The following is a 19417-nucleotide window of genomic DNA, read 5'->3' as shown; positions in this document are numbered from 1 at the left end:
TACTTACGAACTTACACAATTCTGGGGCTATCAACTCCCCTTACAATGATAATTTAAAAAATTGCACCTGATATGAAATATTCGCAATTCTGTGACAAAAAAGACGTTATTTGGCGGCGGTGAAATAATTAAAAAATTTAGATAGTTATACATATATGAATTTTATAAATATATGGGGTTTACTGTGACTGATAAACTCATAAGTAAATAAAAAAAGAGTTTGTGTATTTCTGGAAACGCGTTAGAAGTTATACTTCTTTGGCGTATGGAAAACAAATAACTAAAATGTGATTAACGATAAATATTTAAATTTATTAAAAAGATTTATTTAAATATATAAATTATTAGTAAATACTATCACCGTCGTATACGAAATTGATTTAAAAACACCAAAATAATATTTATTTATTCACACAATTGTGCTGTTTCGTACACGTGTTCTAAATATAAAAATACTAGAATATACAACTTGAACATAGTCATCGATTTCCATGCCACCTAGAACTAACTTTACGATGTAGAATTCAGGTGTTGCTGTGTGCGCGCATCCTGAAAATTCACTCTCATCGTTTTCTCCATCGCGCCAGAAAAAGTATAACTACAATAATAAAACTTTCATCTCATATATATTCAATGCCAGTTCTCAAATCACGGGCTTACAACGGAAGAGAAGAACTAGCAACAAACTCTCCGCCACTCTTTTTAATCGCGAAGTTTTTTGTTTTACACGACGTTTGCAATCTGCTGCAATCCATTTTCCACATGACAATTTGAATTAGTGTTAGTACACTTTAGTCTTAAGTGCTTGACAGTGGTATCTGGAACTACACAAAGTGTTATCGCTAAGAAAGTTAAGAAGTGTTATTAGAAACTTTATGTTATACATATATCCTAATTTTAGTTAGTTTTAAATTGCATATAAGTCCTTGTGAAGGGACAATTTGTATAAAAGATTTTTTTATAAATTGTGTTTTTTGGAAATTATATTTAAGTACGAATTAGACACTAATAAAACGATGAAATATGAATATTTTTCTATCTTACCGACAGAATAATAAAAAATAAACACGAATAAAATGACATTTTCTAGAAATGGTTCCTAGCTAGATCGATTTATCGCCCCCGAAACCCCCCGTATACTAAATTTCATGAAAATCGTTGGAGCCGATTCAGACATCAATTCTTGTATATATACATTCTTGTATACATTTGTATGATCATTCCATCGAAAAATCACAATCGAAAGAAGAGTTATAATTGTACGTGTTCCAAATTCATAATAATTAAAAAGTTGAAGAAAAATTCTTGCAGATAAGACATTTTTTAATTAATGGCAATAATTAACTTTAATAACTTTATGCCAGTTTCAAGTCAAAAGTGGTGAACTTTAATAAAATAATATAATATAACAAACAAAAACACACTTTTAAGCACACAAAATAACAATAATCAAAGAAAAAAATTAGAGATATCAACAACATAAAAAAAAGTAATCTTTTCCCATTCGGTTCGTTTCAAATGTGTAATGTTGTGGCAGTAATTAGCGCTCGCTAAGCATTATGCCAACATACTGACATTCTAAGTAATTGTTATGTTTTGGTAATTAAAACATTTTAGTAAATAAAAGAATATTCATAGAAGTGATTAAAACGTAAAACCAGTTAAAACTAATTAATTGTTCTCTTGTCACGTCTTGAATCTGACTCAGTCACAACGCGGCCTCAACGCCGTTAACACACAACAAGAAAATTTACAATAAAATTGCATTTTCGATGCATTCCTTTCTGTTTTAATAATGTTATTACTGTGTGTGTTTGTTTTGTTTATTTCTTATTCCTCTGGACAATACGAAGGTATGTTAAGTAATTTAATAAATTAAGTTAATTACATTTTAATAACTGCAAAAGTGAACCCTGGGGTAGTGTGTTTGAATCATGGCTGTGATTTGATGGATGATTAAGTAATACATCGTAAGGAAGAGTATATATAATCATAAAAATCTAGATCGGAGCCTACTTGTTAGTAATGGAAAAAAACAGCTGGGAAATGCCCGTATGGCAAGGAAAATTATAAAAACCGACGACAATCCTATTGACCGGAGACTGCATTGTTTCTTTGTTTGCACCAAAAAATGTGTACTTTGGATATAATATCGGTTTCCTTACGAAGTTTTCCATCTCCATTGTGATTTTCACACGCAAGTAAGCAGCAGTGTTAGCTCAGTGGCATCAGTGTACGACTCTCTTAAGATCGTAGGTTTGATTCCCGGCACCAATCGACTTATGTGCGCATAACAATAGCACGAACGGTGGAGGAAAATCCCTTGAGGAAATGTTGCATTACATTCAAAAAGTCGATGGCGTGTATTAGGTACAGCTAATATACTTGCCTATTAGATTGACAAACCTTGAAACGGATTCAGAAATCTGAGTCCCAGGCCTAAAAAGGATAATGCTTCGTCTTTTATTGAAAACGTTAAGTTTAATATATTTTTTATTACGATACGCTGCTATAGACACTAAACTGTTAAATTTGTTTTGAATTGATTAGTAATAATTATGAATTATTCTTATTATTTCTTTGTTGGGTAAGGACATTGTAAATACTGTATACTTGATTGTTGTAAAATTATTAATTTTAGCTGGGGTCATTTGTTTCTTTAGGAGAGGAAACAATTGTTATACCTACTAAATACACTAAAATATCGGTTAACGCCCAAACCCAATAACCTATCTCAATCTATTTTGGACCATCTGAGATAGGCATCTTAATCCAAATACTGATAAAAGCGTGCGAATAACCAATCGACGGGTTTTAATAGCCATCTGTCGACACAAGCTATCCATGATAGGTCGGATTCGTGTATGTGGATAGATCTTTTTATGAAACTTACAGTTCAACTGAGCCAATATCCTATCTTAAAATTTTAACTTAAACCAGTTTATATTATAAATAATAATTAAAAAGCTATTTGATATGTTTTAAACATAGACATGTATATTTTAATATTATTTGCACGGTTTTATTTACTTTATTTGGTTTATATTGATTATCAAATATAAGCAAGTAAAGAGGGAAGAAGATTGCACTCTATCCGAGGCCAAAAATGTCTTCGTAGGATTTGGTTATTGGCGTGCAGATAAGAGATCGATCGACTGTCACGTTCTGATGACGCGAGATTGTAATATGTTACTTCTTGTTTTGCAGGTGACTTTTGCTACCAGAATGGTGTCCAAGGAGTTTGCACTATTTTGGACAACTGCCAACCAGCTATAGATGACATTAGACGTAGACGTCAGCCACAGGTTAATCTAGCCTCCTTGAAACATTCATCCTTACAAATATTCTCATACTTTTTTATGGAACTCCTCGTCCAATTGGCTTCATCATTATCTTGAGCATTTTTCTCCCAATCGCAACTTCGCTTTTCTCAGGTAGCCTTTTCCACCCCATTACCCTCTGTCTCCATCTGCCATTGTTCATGGGAGAGGTGTTCCTCATTTACACTTTTTGCAATGGATAGTGCATCAATAATTTTTGTTTCCTTTCCTATTCCTCTTCTTTAGAACGAGAGGCGAAAACATCCTTTAAACATCTGAATTTATTGTCAAGATTTTTCCTAAAAATCTCACCATATAACTATTTATCGTGATAGTGAATTGTTGTTAAAGAAATCTTTCCCAGTCCAATTGTGTTTCACTTTGCGCTTAAGTTTAAGCGGTCATTAGGTTTAAATACGTTAAACTTGTTCGAATTGATAAACTGTTAGTAATAATAACGATTAAAACAATACTTTAAAACCCTAACTGAAAATATCTTGAGACGAGCGCCTTGATCCCTTGGCGTTGCCTAGTGTTCAGAATGTAGCTGCAGCTGAGTTTCAGCAGACGTTTAGGCAGAATGCAAAATACCATCCAAACAAAATACATTCCAGAACTGAGACTTTTCTAAGGCATGCTTTGCCGCGCACCATCACTATGTGGAACCAGCTGCCCACTAAAGTTTAACCGAACTCGAGTAAGGGTCCTTCCGGAAAAGAGCGTAGCAATTCTTTAAAGCCGGCAACGTACTTGCGAGTACACTGGCATTGTGAGTGTCCATAGGCGGCGGTATCACAGGTGAGCCTCCTGCCCGTTTGCCCCCTGTTCTATAAAAATAAAATTTAAAAAAAGTAATTATATAAAGCCGGCAACGTACTTGCGAGTACACTGGCATTGTGAGTGTCCATAGGCGGCGGTATCACAGGTGAGCCTCCTGCTCGTTTGCCTCCTATTAGATTAACAAAATTATATCTCGAGAAATGAGAAATTGATATGACATTAAAAAATATTGGTTCTACAGGAAAACAATTGCCTGTTTATTATCGGCTCCCCCGGGATTTGAACCCAAATATCTATGGTCGAACGTGTTTAATACTAGGCTATTGAGTACTGTACTTGATGGAAAGTACAGTTTCACTAAGAGAAATCTTTACGAAACAAGTCTTCATTTGGTTAAATGTCTTGAATATATGTCGCAGTCGTATTGTATAATCCGCCGTATTACATTACGGCTAGCTGTTTTCAAAAACAGAGCCGTTTTGTAATGCGGCGTTTTAACCACTAGCCGTATTGTCATTACGATACGTTCTTCGATAAAGCGGCCCACGTTTAGCCGCATTGTATTACAACTTAAATTTTAGGGTGACAATACTTACAAAATCAAACATGCTTAAAGCGTAAATGAATTTTAATAATCATAAAAAGCTTACACAGATTTCTTCTTTCGACTTACAAACAGTTTATCATAAACATTAAGTTACCTAAATCACAGGGCACAGTCATCTTGAAATAATTAGCTACATTACTACAAATGAACTTTTCCGAACATAAAATTTTAATAATCATAATATACAGCTAACATTTATTTTTACGATATTATTTTCAACAATTATTATTCACTAATTCACAAATTAAAGTATTTGGCTTCAAACATTTTTTCTTAAATATAATAAATCAGAGAAAGTCATCTTGAAATAATTAAGTACTACAATTTAACTTTTCCAAACTATCGCTTTGCAAAACATATGGCGCTCCAAAGGTCAAAAAAATATCAATTAACTGTTGCGCCACCTCAGTTGCCTGTTTAGACCGCAACGGATGCAGTTGTAGGAATTTCGTGGCATGGTCTTGGTAGTTTAATAACCATTTGTAACCTTCATCTGGTGCTGATTGAAAATCAATGAGATCAACTTGGCCCCTATAGTTAAAATCTTTTGAAATAATAGGTTTTGATACAAGGTTTTTTTTGGTAAGTTTCGTTTGGATTCGCAGACTGGGCATAAGGCGACATATATTTCAATTGCCTTTTTTTGAACATAAAGTCTATTTTTTATAGCGTACAGCATTTTGTCTCGCCCGCCGTGGCCACTTTCCTTATGGATTTCCATTAAAATGTCAAAATACTGCTCCATAGGTACCAATCTGATAGTAGGATCATCAGGAGTTTTTTTTCTTTAAACTCAAATAATCTTCATCGGCCACATTCATAATATCATATTTTTGTACCAATAATATTGTGTAGAATTCCGTCGAACACCAGAATCCATAGCCACCCTTGCAGTTTTGATATGCATTATAACCTCTAAAACTCGGTCCTTTGTCCACGGTTTTTTCACTGTTCCACATTAAGAAGAATAGAATTTTTTTAATTGCACTTCAAAATTGTTCTTAAGTTCACTGTTTACCGACAGATTTAACACGTTTCCTTTGTTTAATTCACTTGTAACTTCGCAATTTAGTAACACACTTTCTGCATCCAACGCCATTGTTGTTGTTATGACAGGCAGCGCCACGAGTGTTAAAAATTGGAACTAAAAACTGACAAAGAGGCGGCTAATCCCTCGCTTTATTACATTACGGCTACCCGTATTGAATGACGTAAGGCGACGAATACGTTTCGGCGGGTTTTCATTTAGCCGCATTCAATACGGCTAATGGTTAAAACGCCGCATTACAAAACGGCTCTGTTTTTGAAAACAGCTAGCCGTAATGTAATACGGCGGATTATACAATACGACTGCGACATATACATTTTTGAAGACTGTCTTCTATTGAAATATGTGTATTTGTGTAATTCAAGAATAATATTATTAAAAAAAAAACAAAAATAATTTATTCATGTAGGTAACATAATGTACACTTATATAATGTTAAAGAATTAAAAATATCAATTTGTCCATAACAATAATGTATTTGCAAGAATATCCTAAAAAATATTATGTAGGTATATATAATTCTAAACTCTGCATGTGTGCCACACATATTGCAACTTTGTGTGACATGTTTAAAGCTTTTTTAAATTTAAATTTTACATGCTAGATATACAATCAATCACATAATCATATTATTTAAATCTAACTAACTAAATATCGCGGTTGAAAGTTTGACAGAAGTAAAAGTCAGTGTGATTGAAATCAATATTGTTTAGTTTTGAGGTTATTGTAAAAAGGGATTGATAATTATAAAAAATAGACTTTTAATGACGTTTCTTTATTTTTAGGTAGGATATTGTTATTTAAGTTAAAGATAATGTAATTAGTATAATGTGTAAGTACTAAAATCTTTATTTTCAGAGAAACACAATTGTTTATTTCGATTTATCAATTCCATATAAAATAAGATATACAATCTTATATATATTATTACATTGATTTACTTCAGTGGCTGTTATTAGAGGGATGTTCATATAAAACTCTTTATTTGAAGTTGGGTGTCAATCAAGTTATAGATATAATTAGAGGTAGTGGGTTGCGACGCTGAATAAACAAAAATCTAACGACGTAAGAGTTCATAAATCTCTGTCACTTATGTTATCGAACATTAACGGAAACAAGAATGATAAATAACAATTTATGAGTGTGGGAAAAACTAAAGAGGTCATTTTGGCTTCAAACGTGCGACGATTACATTTGATTTGGGTCTAATTATTAATTAATATATATGTAACTTAACTAATGCTGGGTTACATAACTCGTTATCAAATTGATAATAATGTTTTAACAAATAATCTAAAATATTCAAAAAGTACTATTAAGTCGATTATAAACTCTAGTAGGAAGATGTTTGAATGGTTTTGGCAAATTCAATTCAATTGAATTCAAAATTATTTATTCTATTATTTATTATTTTAGGTAACTTAATGTACACTTATGAACGTCAAAACTAAATATACATTAAAAGCTTCTAATTTTACATTTACTGCCAGTTCTCAAATCAAGGGCGTAGAACGGAAGAGAAAAACTGGCAATAAACTTTCCGCCACTCTTTTTAATCGGCAAGTTTTTTTCTTTTATACAACACTAGCGACCCGCCCCGGCCTCGCACGGGTGCAATGCTGATACTAAATACACTACAGAAAATCTGTGAACGTTGTATATAAAAATGTGGGTTATCCATAAGAGATATACCATCTATATAAAACTCGTAGGGTTCAGCCTGCGTTTGCAATGTAAGCGGAAAAAATGTAATTATTTACGACATCACATTAGAAACCTCAAAAATAACAGTACTTTTCTACTATTTAATGGATGTTTTTATACATAGAAACCTTCCTCTTGAATCACTCTATCTATTAAATAAAACCGCATCAAATTCCGTTGCGTAGTTTCAAAGATTTAAGCATACAAAGGGACATAGGGACAGAGAAAGCGACTTTGTTTTATTCTATGTAGTGATTTGTAAGGAGCTGCAACCATTACACCATTTTCCATATGACATCTTGAGTAATCAAGAATAATAGAATTAAAAACAAATATTTGTCCTCTATCAGCAGGAGGCATGGTGAAATAGGAGCACGCACTAACATACTCGTGGTAACAACACGCAAATACGTAGTATAAACAACTAATATCACCGCATACACGAATTCAAGTACGACCAGTCACCACAAGTAGCGTTCACGAGTATAATTATAAATCTCGCCAAACAATACAATTCTAGAATTTTTGGCGTATAGTCACCCCTACAATTAAAGCCACTAATCTATAATCTCAACTACTGTAGTAGTATTACTACTCTGATACTAACCTTGTCAAATAGCCAATTCATGTAATGTATGAAGTATCGTTTACTTGACCACCTAATTGTCGCCATATATTTTGTCCTCAAGTGAGTCAATGGATTTTTTAATGCTAAAGGAAATACCGAGAGCTCATAGTGATCTAATTTTGTTTTACGCAATATACATATAAGTCGCGTAATATTTGAGTCATTAAATATTTCTTGAATAAATCTTTCCTCCGACTTATATTCTGTTCCCTTTGGGGTATAATCTCTTGGGGCGTGGGGTTCATGTGCGCTAATTAAAGATTTAAGAGAAGAAAAAAAAGGTGTGTGTATTCTACGTTTGTAGAAACAATGCTAGGACTAAAATATTATAAAATGTTGACTAACTTACTTCAGGGTGTCGGTTTTTTGTGACGGTGTGTGCGCGTATCGTAAAAATTTACTCTCTATTTTTTCCTGAGCGCCATAAGAAGATTAACTTCAAAATACTAAAATGTTGATTATAGCTAACTGGAGGGTGTCGGTTTTTTGTGACGGTGTGTCCTAAAAATTTACTCTCTAATTTTTCCCTGAGCGCCAAGAGATATATAACTTCAAAAAACTAAAATGTAGACTTTAATTGCAGGGTGTCGGTTTTTTGTGACGGTGTGTATCGCATCGTAAAAATTTACACTCATAACTTTTTTTTCCTTGAACGCCATAAGAAGTATACTTTAGTTACTTCAAAAAATAATTAAACGAAATTGTATTAAATGGTTCGTCGCCTGAGAATGCGCAATGTTATTTGAGACTTGAAGCTTTTTTGCGACCTTTGTCGCGTCGAATGCGCGAAACAATTATCGTTATATTTCAGACAATTTACATAAAAATGTAATAAATTGTACAGTTATATCTTCCACGGGAATTTATTAATGTAAACCGTACACAATTCCGTTAGCCTTCTGTCCAAAAAAACCGCAGATAGGAATATTTAAATTGTATTTTTATAGTACAGTGGGCAATCGGGCAGGAGGCTAATCTGATGAGATATCCATGGACTCTCTCAACGCCAGAAGCTCGCTAGTTTTATTTAAATTTATTCGGAAATACTTCGGGAAGCTGTACAAAGTGCGGAAAAAACAAACTTAACTTAAAGTTTTACTGAAATGTAACAAGTATATATGTGGTAAAATTGTTTATTAGCTTTTATCATTAATACATATAAGGATGTATAAAGTATATCTGGAAAGCGGTTTAAGTGGTTCAGGTTTACATGTTCGTAAATTATCCTCATTTTTCGAGGGGAATGACCGCTCGGAGTCTTTATGCTATAAAAATATTACTTTTATGTTGTACGCCATTAACTCAAACTCATAGAAAATTCAAAATATCTTTATTCATCTAGGTAAACATGTACACTTATGAAGGTAAAAAAAAACAATATATAATATGTAATAAGAGTTACAATACTATTTATACACAAATAGAACATTTGTGAATAATATAAACATTCTAAATGACTAAATAATGTTCTTTTTACGTATTCTGTGTTGAAACCACTCCTAACGTGGAAATTTTATTCGCTTAAACAACAAAATCCCAAGCGAAATAAGAGAACTATAACTGAATAAATTAAAAACACTCTTGATTTTTTAAATAAGTGATTTGCTAAAGTTCAAACAATTTGTGCGTCTCAAAACTTGGCGATTAAAATATTGGCGGAAAGTTTGTTGCCAGTTCTCCTTGCCCGCTCTACGCCCTTGACTTGCGTACTGCTAGTAAATGTAAATTTAAAATCAATTGACCATCTTTTCTGTTGACGTGTACTTGTTTACTTATATTAATAAGTTATTTTGAGTTTTGTTGTTCTTCATTAAACAATACGATTTAGGTTGAAATCATTACATTATTAAGCATATCCTTAAATTATTTAACTATCCGCGTTATTTGACGACATTTTGTTTCATCAACACAATATCCGTACAAAAGTACAATAAGTACAAAAGTTGGCAATTCAAAAGGGCGGCGGCCATTTTTGTTTATAAGCTTCTGCAATTTGTTTTTTAGTTTTTATTGCCGTTCATAAGTGTACATAGTTATTAATATGAATCAATTTTTATCTGTACATAAATACACCACCATTCTTAAACATAACTTTATTGCTAATAAAGCAAACAGTATCCAGCTAATTAATTTAGCTAACTGTTAAACATTGTACAAACGTAAGGACCTGTACGATCTCGTTCTCAACGATATTCAAAGGATAAATACAAGATATCGACATCAAACTGCTGACGAAGGTCCGTCTTGAAAAATAACATCTTTCTTTCTCCAGACCTGAACTTGGCTAGTGGCTAGATGCAAAACCTTGAGCTCGTATCGACGGTCCACCCTAGTATTTCCTTCTACGTGCGCCATTATTTCTTTTTCGATAAAGGACAACGTGCGGTGTGTCAAATTGAAATTCTTTGTAAATTAATTATAACTCGAAGCCCCAATAGATGATCATGTACCAGTATATGTATTATCCATAGTATTTATTCACACTATTTACATACTATATACGTACTAATGATTATATAAATACAAAATTTGTGTTTGCACAAAACGTTATGCGACAGAATTGCCATCCAAAGTTCTAATATGTAACTACTAAACGAATATATCAACCAATAGCGTGTGTTTTTTGTCGATCCCCCTTACTGTCTCTCTCAATCTTTTTCACTATAGCTATCTCCCAATTATACGTATTGGGAGATACGGGCTCCATGGCATTATACGTATTGGGACGTTCGCTCTATCTCGCTCTCTTTGGATCTTTCTCACTATTATAACGTAGAATCTGGTCAGTTCATTCCGAAACCACCAATGATATCTACAATAGCTGATACAATCTACACACAATAGGGGAGATGGGGGGAACTGGAGCCTACTAAGGAAAAAGTTCAATAAAAGCCAAATTTATTGATACTTTATTAACTTTTTATTAGAAACTAAATCCTTACTTATTCGACTATCGTTTAATCACAGCGTTAACGTAACATAATTTGGCATTTTGCCACATATAAACTTAAGAGAAAAAAACAGGAACGCTATCATTGCCCGCAAAGTCGGGTAATGAGAGCGATCCTGTTTTTTCTTTCTAGCCTATAATTTCCCATATGGGTAACGGGAGCTACTTAATTATTAAATCAGCCTCAAATATTTCTATCTCTGTCTGGAATCTCACTTGTTCATATAAAATGTAATATAACGTAGGTATTTCCAATGATGTATAAAAGAAATTACGTTATGTTTATGTTACGTTATAAGAAAAAATCATCTAATTTTATTTCTGATAAATATATGCTCTTTTTCAACGGATTAAAGCTATGTATTATTATAATTTACATTATTTTATTTTTTTAAGACGTTTCGCATGCTTTACAGCGTGCGTGGTCACGGTGACTGAAGACAAAATGTATGATAAATAAATGTTCTTTGGAAAGCACTAGGTCATCATAGGGCCATCAGATGCAAAGTTTATGTCTTAACTGTTTAATTGACATAAGGATAAATGTCTCTGCGTAACAGGTATTTCATCACCAACAGCATCCAAATAGAATGGCCTACCCCTAGTTGCTGTTTACCTGTAGTAACACCGGACGTTAAATATGCCAAAAGGTGGGCAAATACGTTACTGGCCTTTTAAAGAATTGGTTCGAAACAATAGTTGTGGTGCAGGGTTACAGGGTGGAGGTGCTAATACAATTCTTGAGCATTTTCACCAATTTTCCATCTGCAAAAATGCAGCATTTTCACCCGCAAAGCTAATGTATCCAAAACTAACATATTAAAATAAAGATTAATTTTGTCTGTTTCAGATATGCAGTTTTATAGGCGTGAATACAATAGTGTGTTGTGTTAATAAACGTCAGCCTGTCGCCACAACAACTAGAAGGTAGGTGAAACTAATTTTTCTAACAGTGCTCGAACCCTGTACTTTTCAATGGCGAACTGTATTCAACTCTGACAGGAACCTAACACACATAACACAGGAATTAAGGACATAAGTTGGCGTCTGGTAGATAGTACCGGTTTTGTAGTAGTACCAAAGTTGGGGCTTTTCTCGCCAGCATTAAAAGTTTAGCACAAAGACCAAACTTTTTAAATTTAGTACTAGTTTAATAAAATGTTTCATTGTTATTATTACTATGGCTAAGAATATTGTATTTACTGTCTATTTGAGTTTTATAAATGAATGGTTTGATTCTGCCATAGTTCTAATATCTGAACCAAGGGCTCTTGATATTCCAAGTTCAGAGTCTGAATAATGTTTAACAAGTCATGTCTTTCCTCCAATAGTATATTTATCGCCAAAAAGCAATGCTTTATCAACACGAAATTCCCTGTATACATTTATTAAACAACAACACTTCCTTCACTCAAAATACTTAATCTTACTAACTAATAGACGACAGTTGTCAAATTTATATGTACGTGTCTTGAAGATATGGACTAAGTAAAATCAGGTTTTAAACACTAGTAGCGCCATCTATGACTATTTATTCTTTGACTTAAAACGGGGCATTGGTTTAATTTAGGTCAAATAGTAGAAGTAATAGTAAAAAATAAACATTTTTTAAAGTTTATTTAAATGTTTATAAGTTACGAATCACAAAATGTTTAGTTATATTTATATTTATCAGAAGAACAAATTTATTTTAATATTCGATTTTCTTTTATCAATATCTACTTTGTCTTGTAGTAGTTAAGGATCTCCATATTAATGGTTATTTTTTTACTTTCCAGGCCTTCGACAACATCTACAGAGTATGTTCCGCTAGAGTACGATTATAAGGAGACAGACGAACCCTCCGAGGGTTCTTGTGAGAATTTGTGGTCTAATATGACCGCCACTAAGACGGGAAAGAAAGCCTGGGACAGTATGTTTTTTATTTATTTATTTATACTTTGTTACCATAATATACATAATTATACATATAAAAAAAACAAAAGCTAAGTAGGTTACATAAGTTATTAGGCACCAGGCGGCCTTATCGCTAACAAGCGATGTATTCCTAATATGGAACAATAAAAAAAAGAAACACCTATTTTCTTGCAATATTATAATAATCAGGTGTATTTGAGATTGAAACGTTTGTCAGACACAGGCTGATCACTTTTTAAAGAAATGGATGCAATTTACTGCCAAGAGATTGTTATTTAATTGTTATAGCATTTTTTTACCGTCAATGGTAAAAAAACGCTGTCATACCTCCGTCAATGTTCGAGCCATTTTGGAGTTAACAGGCATCGCTAGAGACGGTAACTTTGATATTTTATTATTAGCTTTAGTTTCTACTTGTATGGACACGTTAGCCCTGACTTAACTCCCTCGGCCTAGACAAAAATCATTTATTTTTTTTAGGTAACACAAAGTACCAGTAGATAAACATCAAAAAAAGAAATATACTTTATTCTAATTTTACATTTACTCCTGGTACTCAAACCAAGGGCGTAGAAGGGAAGGGAAGAACTGGCAATAAACAGTAAACTCTCCATCACTCCTTTTAATCGCCAAGTTTTTTTTCTTTTATACAACGTTTGTAAAGAGCTGCAACCATTACACCATGTTCTACATGACATCTTAAGAAATAAATAATAATATAAATTAAAAACAAAGATTTGTCTTAGATTGTCAATAAAAGATACGCCATGGGCCTAATTAAAGATTTAAGTTGGTGCCGGGTAGGTGACAACAGCTGATATTTTCCTTAACGAATCAGTATCGCAAAACAGCGAGAAAATGCCAGCATTAAATTTTGTTTTCATTATTACTATTGCTTAGAAAAATTGTTAATACTGTTAACTGATTTACCCCCCATGATTGATACCTAAAAATCGCTTCTGCCCAGGCTGGGGCATTTGTTGAAAGAAGTTTGCCGGTATCTGTACTGTATATTTGTGGGTTGGAAGTACATCTTCTGCAAAATAATTACTACGGCCCCAGAGTCTTCCCAAAGGGAAAATAAAACAAAATTAGATCAAACACTCTTATTATTTATTTAAGCCTTTTATTATTTATTTAGGAAAGTGTTTTTTCGTATCAGCTAAATTCAATTACTATTGACTAAAAGGTAAGTTTTATTAATGGCTATTGTTTTTTCTTTCAGAATGTATAGAATACCAGCAAAAGTTAGTTTACCCCTGCGAACGCGGGGTGGCGCTGACTGGCGAGATGGCAAGAGTCAGCAAATGCAAGCACCATGTTACTGATTTAATCGTGGGAGGAGTGCAGGCTGGAGAAGACGAATTTCCTCATATGGTAGATCCTTTATTATATATAAGTAGCATAAGAGATTTATTTGTTCACTAACTTAGACATACAAACAATCAAATTAAACTAAAAGTCAAAATAACTTTATTCATATAAATAAATAAACTAAATAATAAACCATACAAACTTCTACTATTTAAGATTATTTATACAATAAATAAAAATATATATATACCTAGGTAACCAAGATGTAAAACTGATTCTAAATTTACATTTAATACCACTTCGCAAGTCAAGGGCGTACAGCGGTTTAGAAGAACTGGCAAGAAACTCTCCGCCATTTTAATCGCCAAGTTTGAAGAGATAATCTATTTCATTTTATTTTCTGTCGACTAATTTTACAATAACTGTGTGGGGAAAAAATATTTTATTAATTCCTACAAAATTACGTATTTATATATTAATCGCGGATGCTTGGCGGAGCATGACTTCTTTGATACAAAAAGGCTTCCCAGGAGTTGTGTGCTACATTGCCGGCTACTCAATTGTGAGGAAGTTGCATCTGGTTGCCTTTTTAGTTATCACGACATATTCACACGTCTATATCGTTTCTACTACATATATTCTTAAGAGTCTGGTTTTTGTAATTTTAACAAGTGTTATGATTGAGAAAAATGTACTCAAATCTACTAAAATACACCCCAACAAATCTATGTAATGCAATCTTGTGTAAAGGTCTATAGTAAAATTAATAAAAATGCAAATAAAATAAATAAATATTTGCAGGTACTTCTAGGCTTCGGCGACTCTCCAGACACGGCTCAGTGGGACTGTGGCGGCACGCTTTTGAGTGAGAGATTTATTCTCACAGCGGGACACTGCACCTACAGTCGTTACAAGTGAGTCTAGACTAATACCATAAATAAAGCCTCATTATTAACTTAAAACATTCATTCTTCATCACAATTTCTTAGAACACTTTCAGAATTCATGGCGTTATAATTAACTATGTATGTATTATAAATTGAAACTATGAGCCGAGTGTACATTTGGTCATATTCAAATTTATTTATTTATGAAAGAAATATATATTTAATGTTTTTTTTTAAGTTTCATATATTTATTTCGACATCCTACACCTAACATAAATTATATACAACAAATAACAACTATACTAAACAATAAAAACGCATATTACAAAGTTCTTAAATGTCATAAATACGTGTTTCCAGTGGTCCAGTAAAATATGCTTTGCTCAGCGTTTTAAGGCGGACAAATCGAATTGACAAGAACAACTTGTACGGGATTCAACGTGTCATCAAACATCCGAATTACGATCCGCCGAGACGTTACAACGATATCGCCTTGCTTGAGACGGACAGACCGTAAGTTTACAATTAATAATATATTATAACTAGCTGACCCGGCAAAAGTTGTTATGCCATGTTTTTGTGCCAAAAAATTAAAGTTTATAATTAACAAAAAAAACATAAGGGATGATTGTAGAGGGGTGAAAAACGAAAAATTTTGTCTAAAAAATAAATTAAAAAACTTAGGGGTGGACCACCCGTGGATTTTCAGACCTACCTACACACAAAATTTCATGAGAATCGGTCGAGCCGTTTCGGAGGAGTTCGGTTACTAACACCGTGACACAAGAATTTTATATATAAGAGATTACTTAACGGTGCGTTATGTTTTTATCGTGAGTTGTTTGTTAAACTTTTCCCAGGATAGCTCTTGGCCAATCCGCTGTCCCGGCCTGTCTAGACATCGGTGCACCTGCTGATTATGAGAAATCTCTTGCGACTGGATGGGGAGCCACCGAGAACAGAGGTGTCTCATCTGATGTACTGCAAAAGGTAATTTAATGTTATCAACTTCTTCTTCTTCTCATTCGGTACGCTCTTGCCAGAGCGGTCGTGATCGCTGTGTGGTAGAAGGCGCAGATGTCATGCGCTTCACGGCGTTTCGCCACCGTTATCAACTTAGGGGATATCAAAAGCCTGCAACACTTTCATTTAATAGATAGGACAACGGACAGGAGGCTCACCTCAAGTGATACTATACACATTGCCAGAAGGGTCGCAAGTGTGTTGCCGGCCTTTCAAAAATTTGTACGATATTTTTTTGAAGGACCTTAATTCGAACTTTCAGTGTCAAGTGGCGTTTAGAAGCCGTTGAATAAAATAATTCCATCCTTAAAGGCCAGCGACACACCCTTAAACCTTTAACACGACTGTTATGCACTTCTTTAAATGTCTGATAGTTGGCACAACTTGATTGCCTTGAGATCAGGTGAGAAACGGATTTGTTCTCAGTTTAATGTGGTTAATTAGGGCCTATTTTCTAGGTTATAGGTTGTGACGTTTTACCGCCTTTGCTTCTACAGTTGTTATGTCCTAGATTATATTAAAAGTCCAACTATTGTTGAATTTGCACGAAAAATGATTTTTGGATCTAATTTTTCAGTACAAATTATTCACAAACCATTCACTTCACAGCTTCAAAATCCGTCACTGAACGTAAGAATTAAAATCAGAGACAATTGATTTTATTTTGAATTTGATATTTGTATTATTGCATGTATTTGCAAGAATATGGTACAAAAATTTTATGGTGCTACAATCTAAACTTCGCATAATTCACACGGAATTTGGCGTGCCAATTTGTCTTCCTTAAAACGTAAAATTGTATATACTAGATATATATGACATTACATTACATTATCAATAATAATTAAATAAATTATTTATTAATCTATCACTACATGATTATATTATTACCATAATTTTAATGTTTCATTCAAATAATCGTTAATAGAATGTTTTTACTAAATTATTATGTACTCTAATTGCCAAATACACAAGTTATTCTTACAATACAATTCCAGATTCATTTTTAGCATTTCTCCTCTTTTGACTGACTTAATATAGAATTATTGTTAACAAATAAGGACCTTTCTAGAATATAACACAGCGATAAAATTTCAATAGCAGCAGGTAGCTCCTATCAAGACAAATATTTATTTGTTTTTTTTAATGTTAAATTTCAGTTTAGTTTAGTTTTTTTTTATGTATTTTTATCTATTAATGCACTTGCTTGTTTTCTGTTTTATATACATAAATTGTTTATTATGTAATTTATTTTGGCTTTCTGTACTGTTTTAGTGTTTTGTATTATAATATATAAGCTGTTAGATTACTTATAATTATATAAATAAATACATTAAAAGCAAACCAAACAGTTTCGCAGTTTATCACTCCACAATGAACATTATAAAACTGTGTGATGGATTTTAGGTGATCCTGCATAAGTTTTCGACGGACGAGTGTTCAAAGATGTTTGGCCCAGATCGACTCATGCGTAGCGGCTTCGACCCGCGAACCCAAATCTGTTACGGGGACAAAGAAAAGTCGAAAGACACCTGTCAGGTATTTAATTTTACTTTTAACAAAGATTTATCGAAACAGGATTTACATTACGTGTATACTCAACAGATTCAGGTTTGTGTAACTTACAAAATACACTTAAAAACGTAGAAAGTATATATATCATGCCACCGGGCCGTCGCACGCGGAGGCTTATTCGGAACGGGTCAGGAGGCAAGCTGTTGAAGACTCGCTGCGAAATAGGATATATTTTTCCAACTCTAAAGTTCTGCTCTTAGGTGGATAAAATTAAAGTTAGATTTAATGCCGTGTATCTAAAATTGCATGGTTATTTTCTCTCTTAATGTTCAATAATTTAGTGTCCATTTCTAGATTTTTAGTTGAAGTAAACGTTTAATAAACGAGGATTTTCAGTAAGACAAATTGAATCGCAACCCCATGCTTCTATCAAATTTAATTATATAGTTATAAGTTTATTGCCAGTTCTTTTCTTCCGTTCTACGGTCTTGATTTGAGAACTGGTAGTAAATGTAAAATTAGAGGCATTCAATGTATATTTATTTTTTGACGTTCATAAGTGTACATTGTGTAACCTACATGAACAAATGATTTTTGATTTGAATAAAATATGTAATTTTACAAAAGAATTTTAGATTATCATTCTAACTGATAACGGAGACTTCAGTACCTTTTTATGTATTCAGAAAGACATAAATCTGATGCCAAGACTTGGTTATAGACATTCCTTTGCCTGATAGTAATTTTACTCAAGCAATTAAGTATTAGGTAAGGTAGGTAGTTCATTACGTGTATTTTTAATATGTAATTAATATCGCATGTTTTGTTTCATCTATAAATTTTATTCACTTACTTCACATTGTTATTATTTTTAGTTTTTGTAGTTATTGTCGCCTGTTAGGGCAGAAGTTATTTTTAAATAAATAAAATAAAGAGAATTTACGATGCGCTAACGTCTTTAGTAACCAATCTTCAATTCAATTGGTCAGAGGTTTTTACAAGTTGAATACCTTTGACATATGCGGGAATTAAATATATTTAGAAATTCGACAATTGCAGGGTGACAGTGGAGGGCCTCTTCAAATAAAACATCGACAGATCAGCTGCATGTACACTGTAATTGGGATAACGTCTTTTGGCAGAGCCTGTGGAGTGATAGGCCAGCCAGGGATATATACTAGAGTCGCTGAATATGTACCCTGGATAGAAAGCGTCGTCTGGCCATAGTGTAAAGAAGAAAGTGAGAAATGTGAAGATGCGATATTTTTTATTAATCATATAAGATTAAAAAATAAGGAGAAACTAAGTAAATAGAAGATCAAATATAATAATGAAACTAAAATAGGTACAGGTAAAAGTACGACATACAGACGAATAAGTTTATTCGTTGTTTTTATATCCACAAAATAGTTATAAAATAAAATAAAATAACCTCATAGGTATTTCATAAATATTTATTGAATATAAGGTGAAATCTTTTGAATCATTATGTGTTATCAATAAATTATTATTAATAAAAAACTACATTTATCCCTTATTTTCCAAGCTTGTACCAATCCCCATTTTTTAACAGCGATCTAAGTACCATAATAATCTTTATATGGCAATGAAAGGATTGTCAAGTCAACTATGAACTGTTTCGGGTCATAAATCATAATTATCTGTCTATCTCACTCGCACTTACAGGTCTGACAGGTGTAGTGATGTGCGAAAGCATTGTCGGT

The 19417-nt window shown here is 33.0% G+C and overlaps 1 protein-coding gene across 1 annotated transcript; it reads left to right on the top strand.

Moving 5' to 3' along the window:
- The first annotated feature begins 1694 nt into the window (after window positions 1-1694).
- Window positions 1695-19091, top strand: LOC110993713 (trypsin-1). Its single transcript, XM_022260063.2, has 10 exons — window positions 1695-1853; window positions 3208-3305; window positions 11888-11964; window positions 12816-12949; window positions 14180-14331; window positions 15070-15182; window positions 15516-15668; window positions 16016-16145; window positions 17586-17717; window positions 18753-19091. The coding sequence occupies exons 1-10, from the start codon at window positions 1796-1798 to the stop codon at window positions 18918-18920; spliced, it is 1215 nt and encodes a 404-aa protein (XP_022115755.2). The 5' UTR covers window positions 1695-1795; the 3' UTR covers window positions 18921-19091.
- The last annotated feature ends 326 nt before the right edge of the window (window positions 19092-19417 follow it).

This window comes from Pieris rapae, chromosome 24 (genome assembly GCF_905147795.1).
Source record: "Pieris rapae chromosome 24, ilPieRapa1.1, whole genome shotgun sequence".
In the NCBI taxonomy this organism is placed as follows: domain Eukaryota; kingdom Metazoa; phylum Arthropoda; class Insecta; order Lepidoptera; family Pieridae; genus Pieris; species Pieris rapae.
Note: the sequence above shows the minus strand (reverse complement) of the source record. Positions and strands in the feature narration are given on the sequence as shown.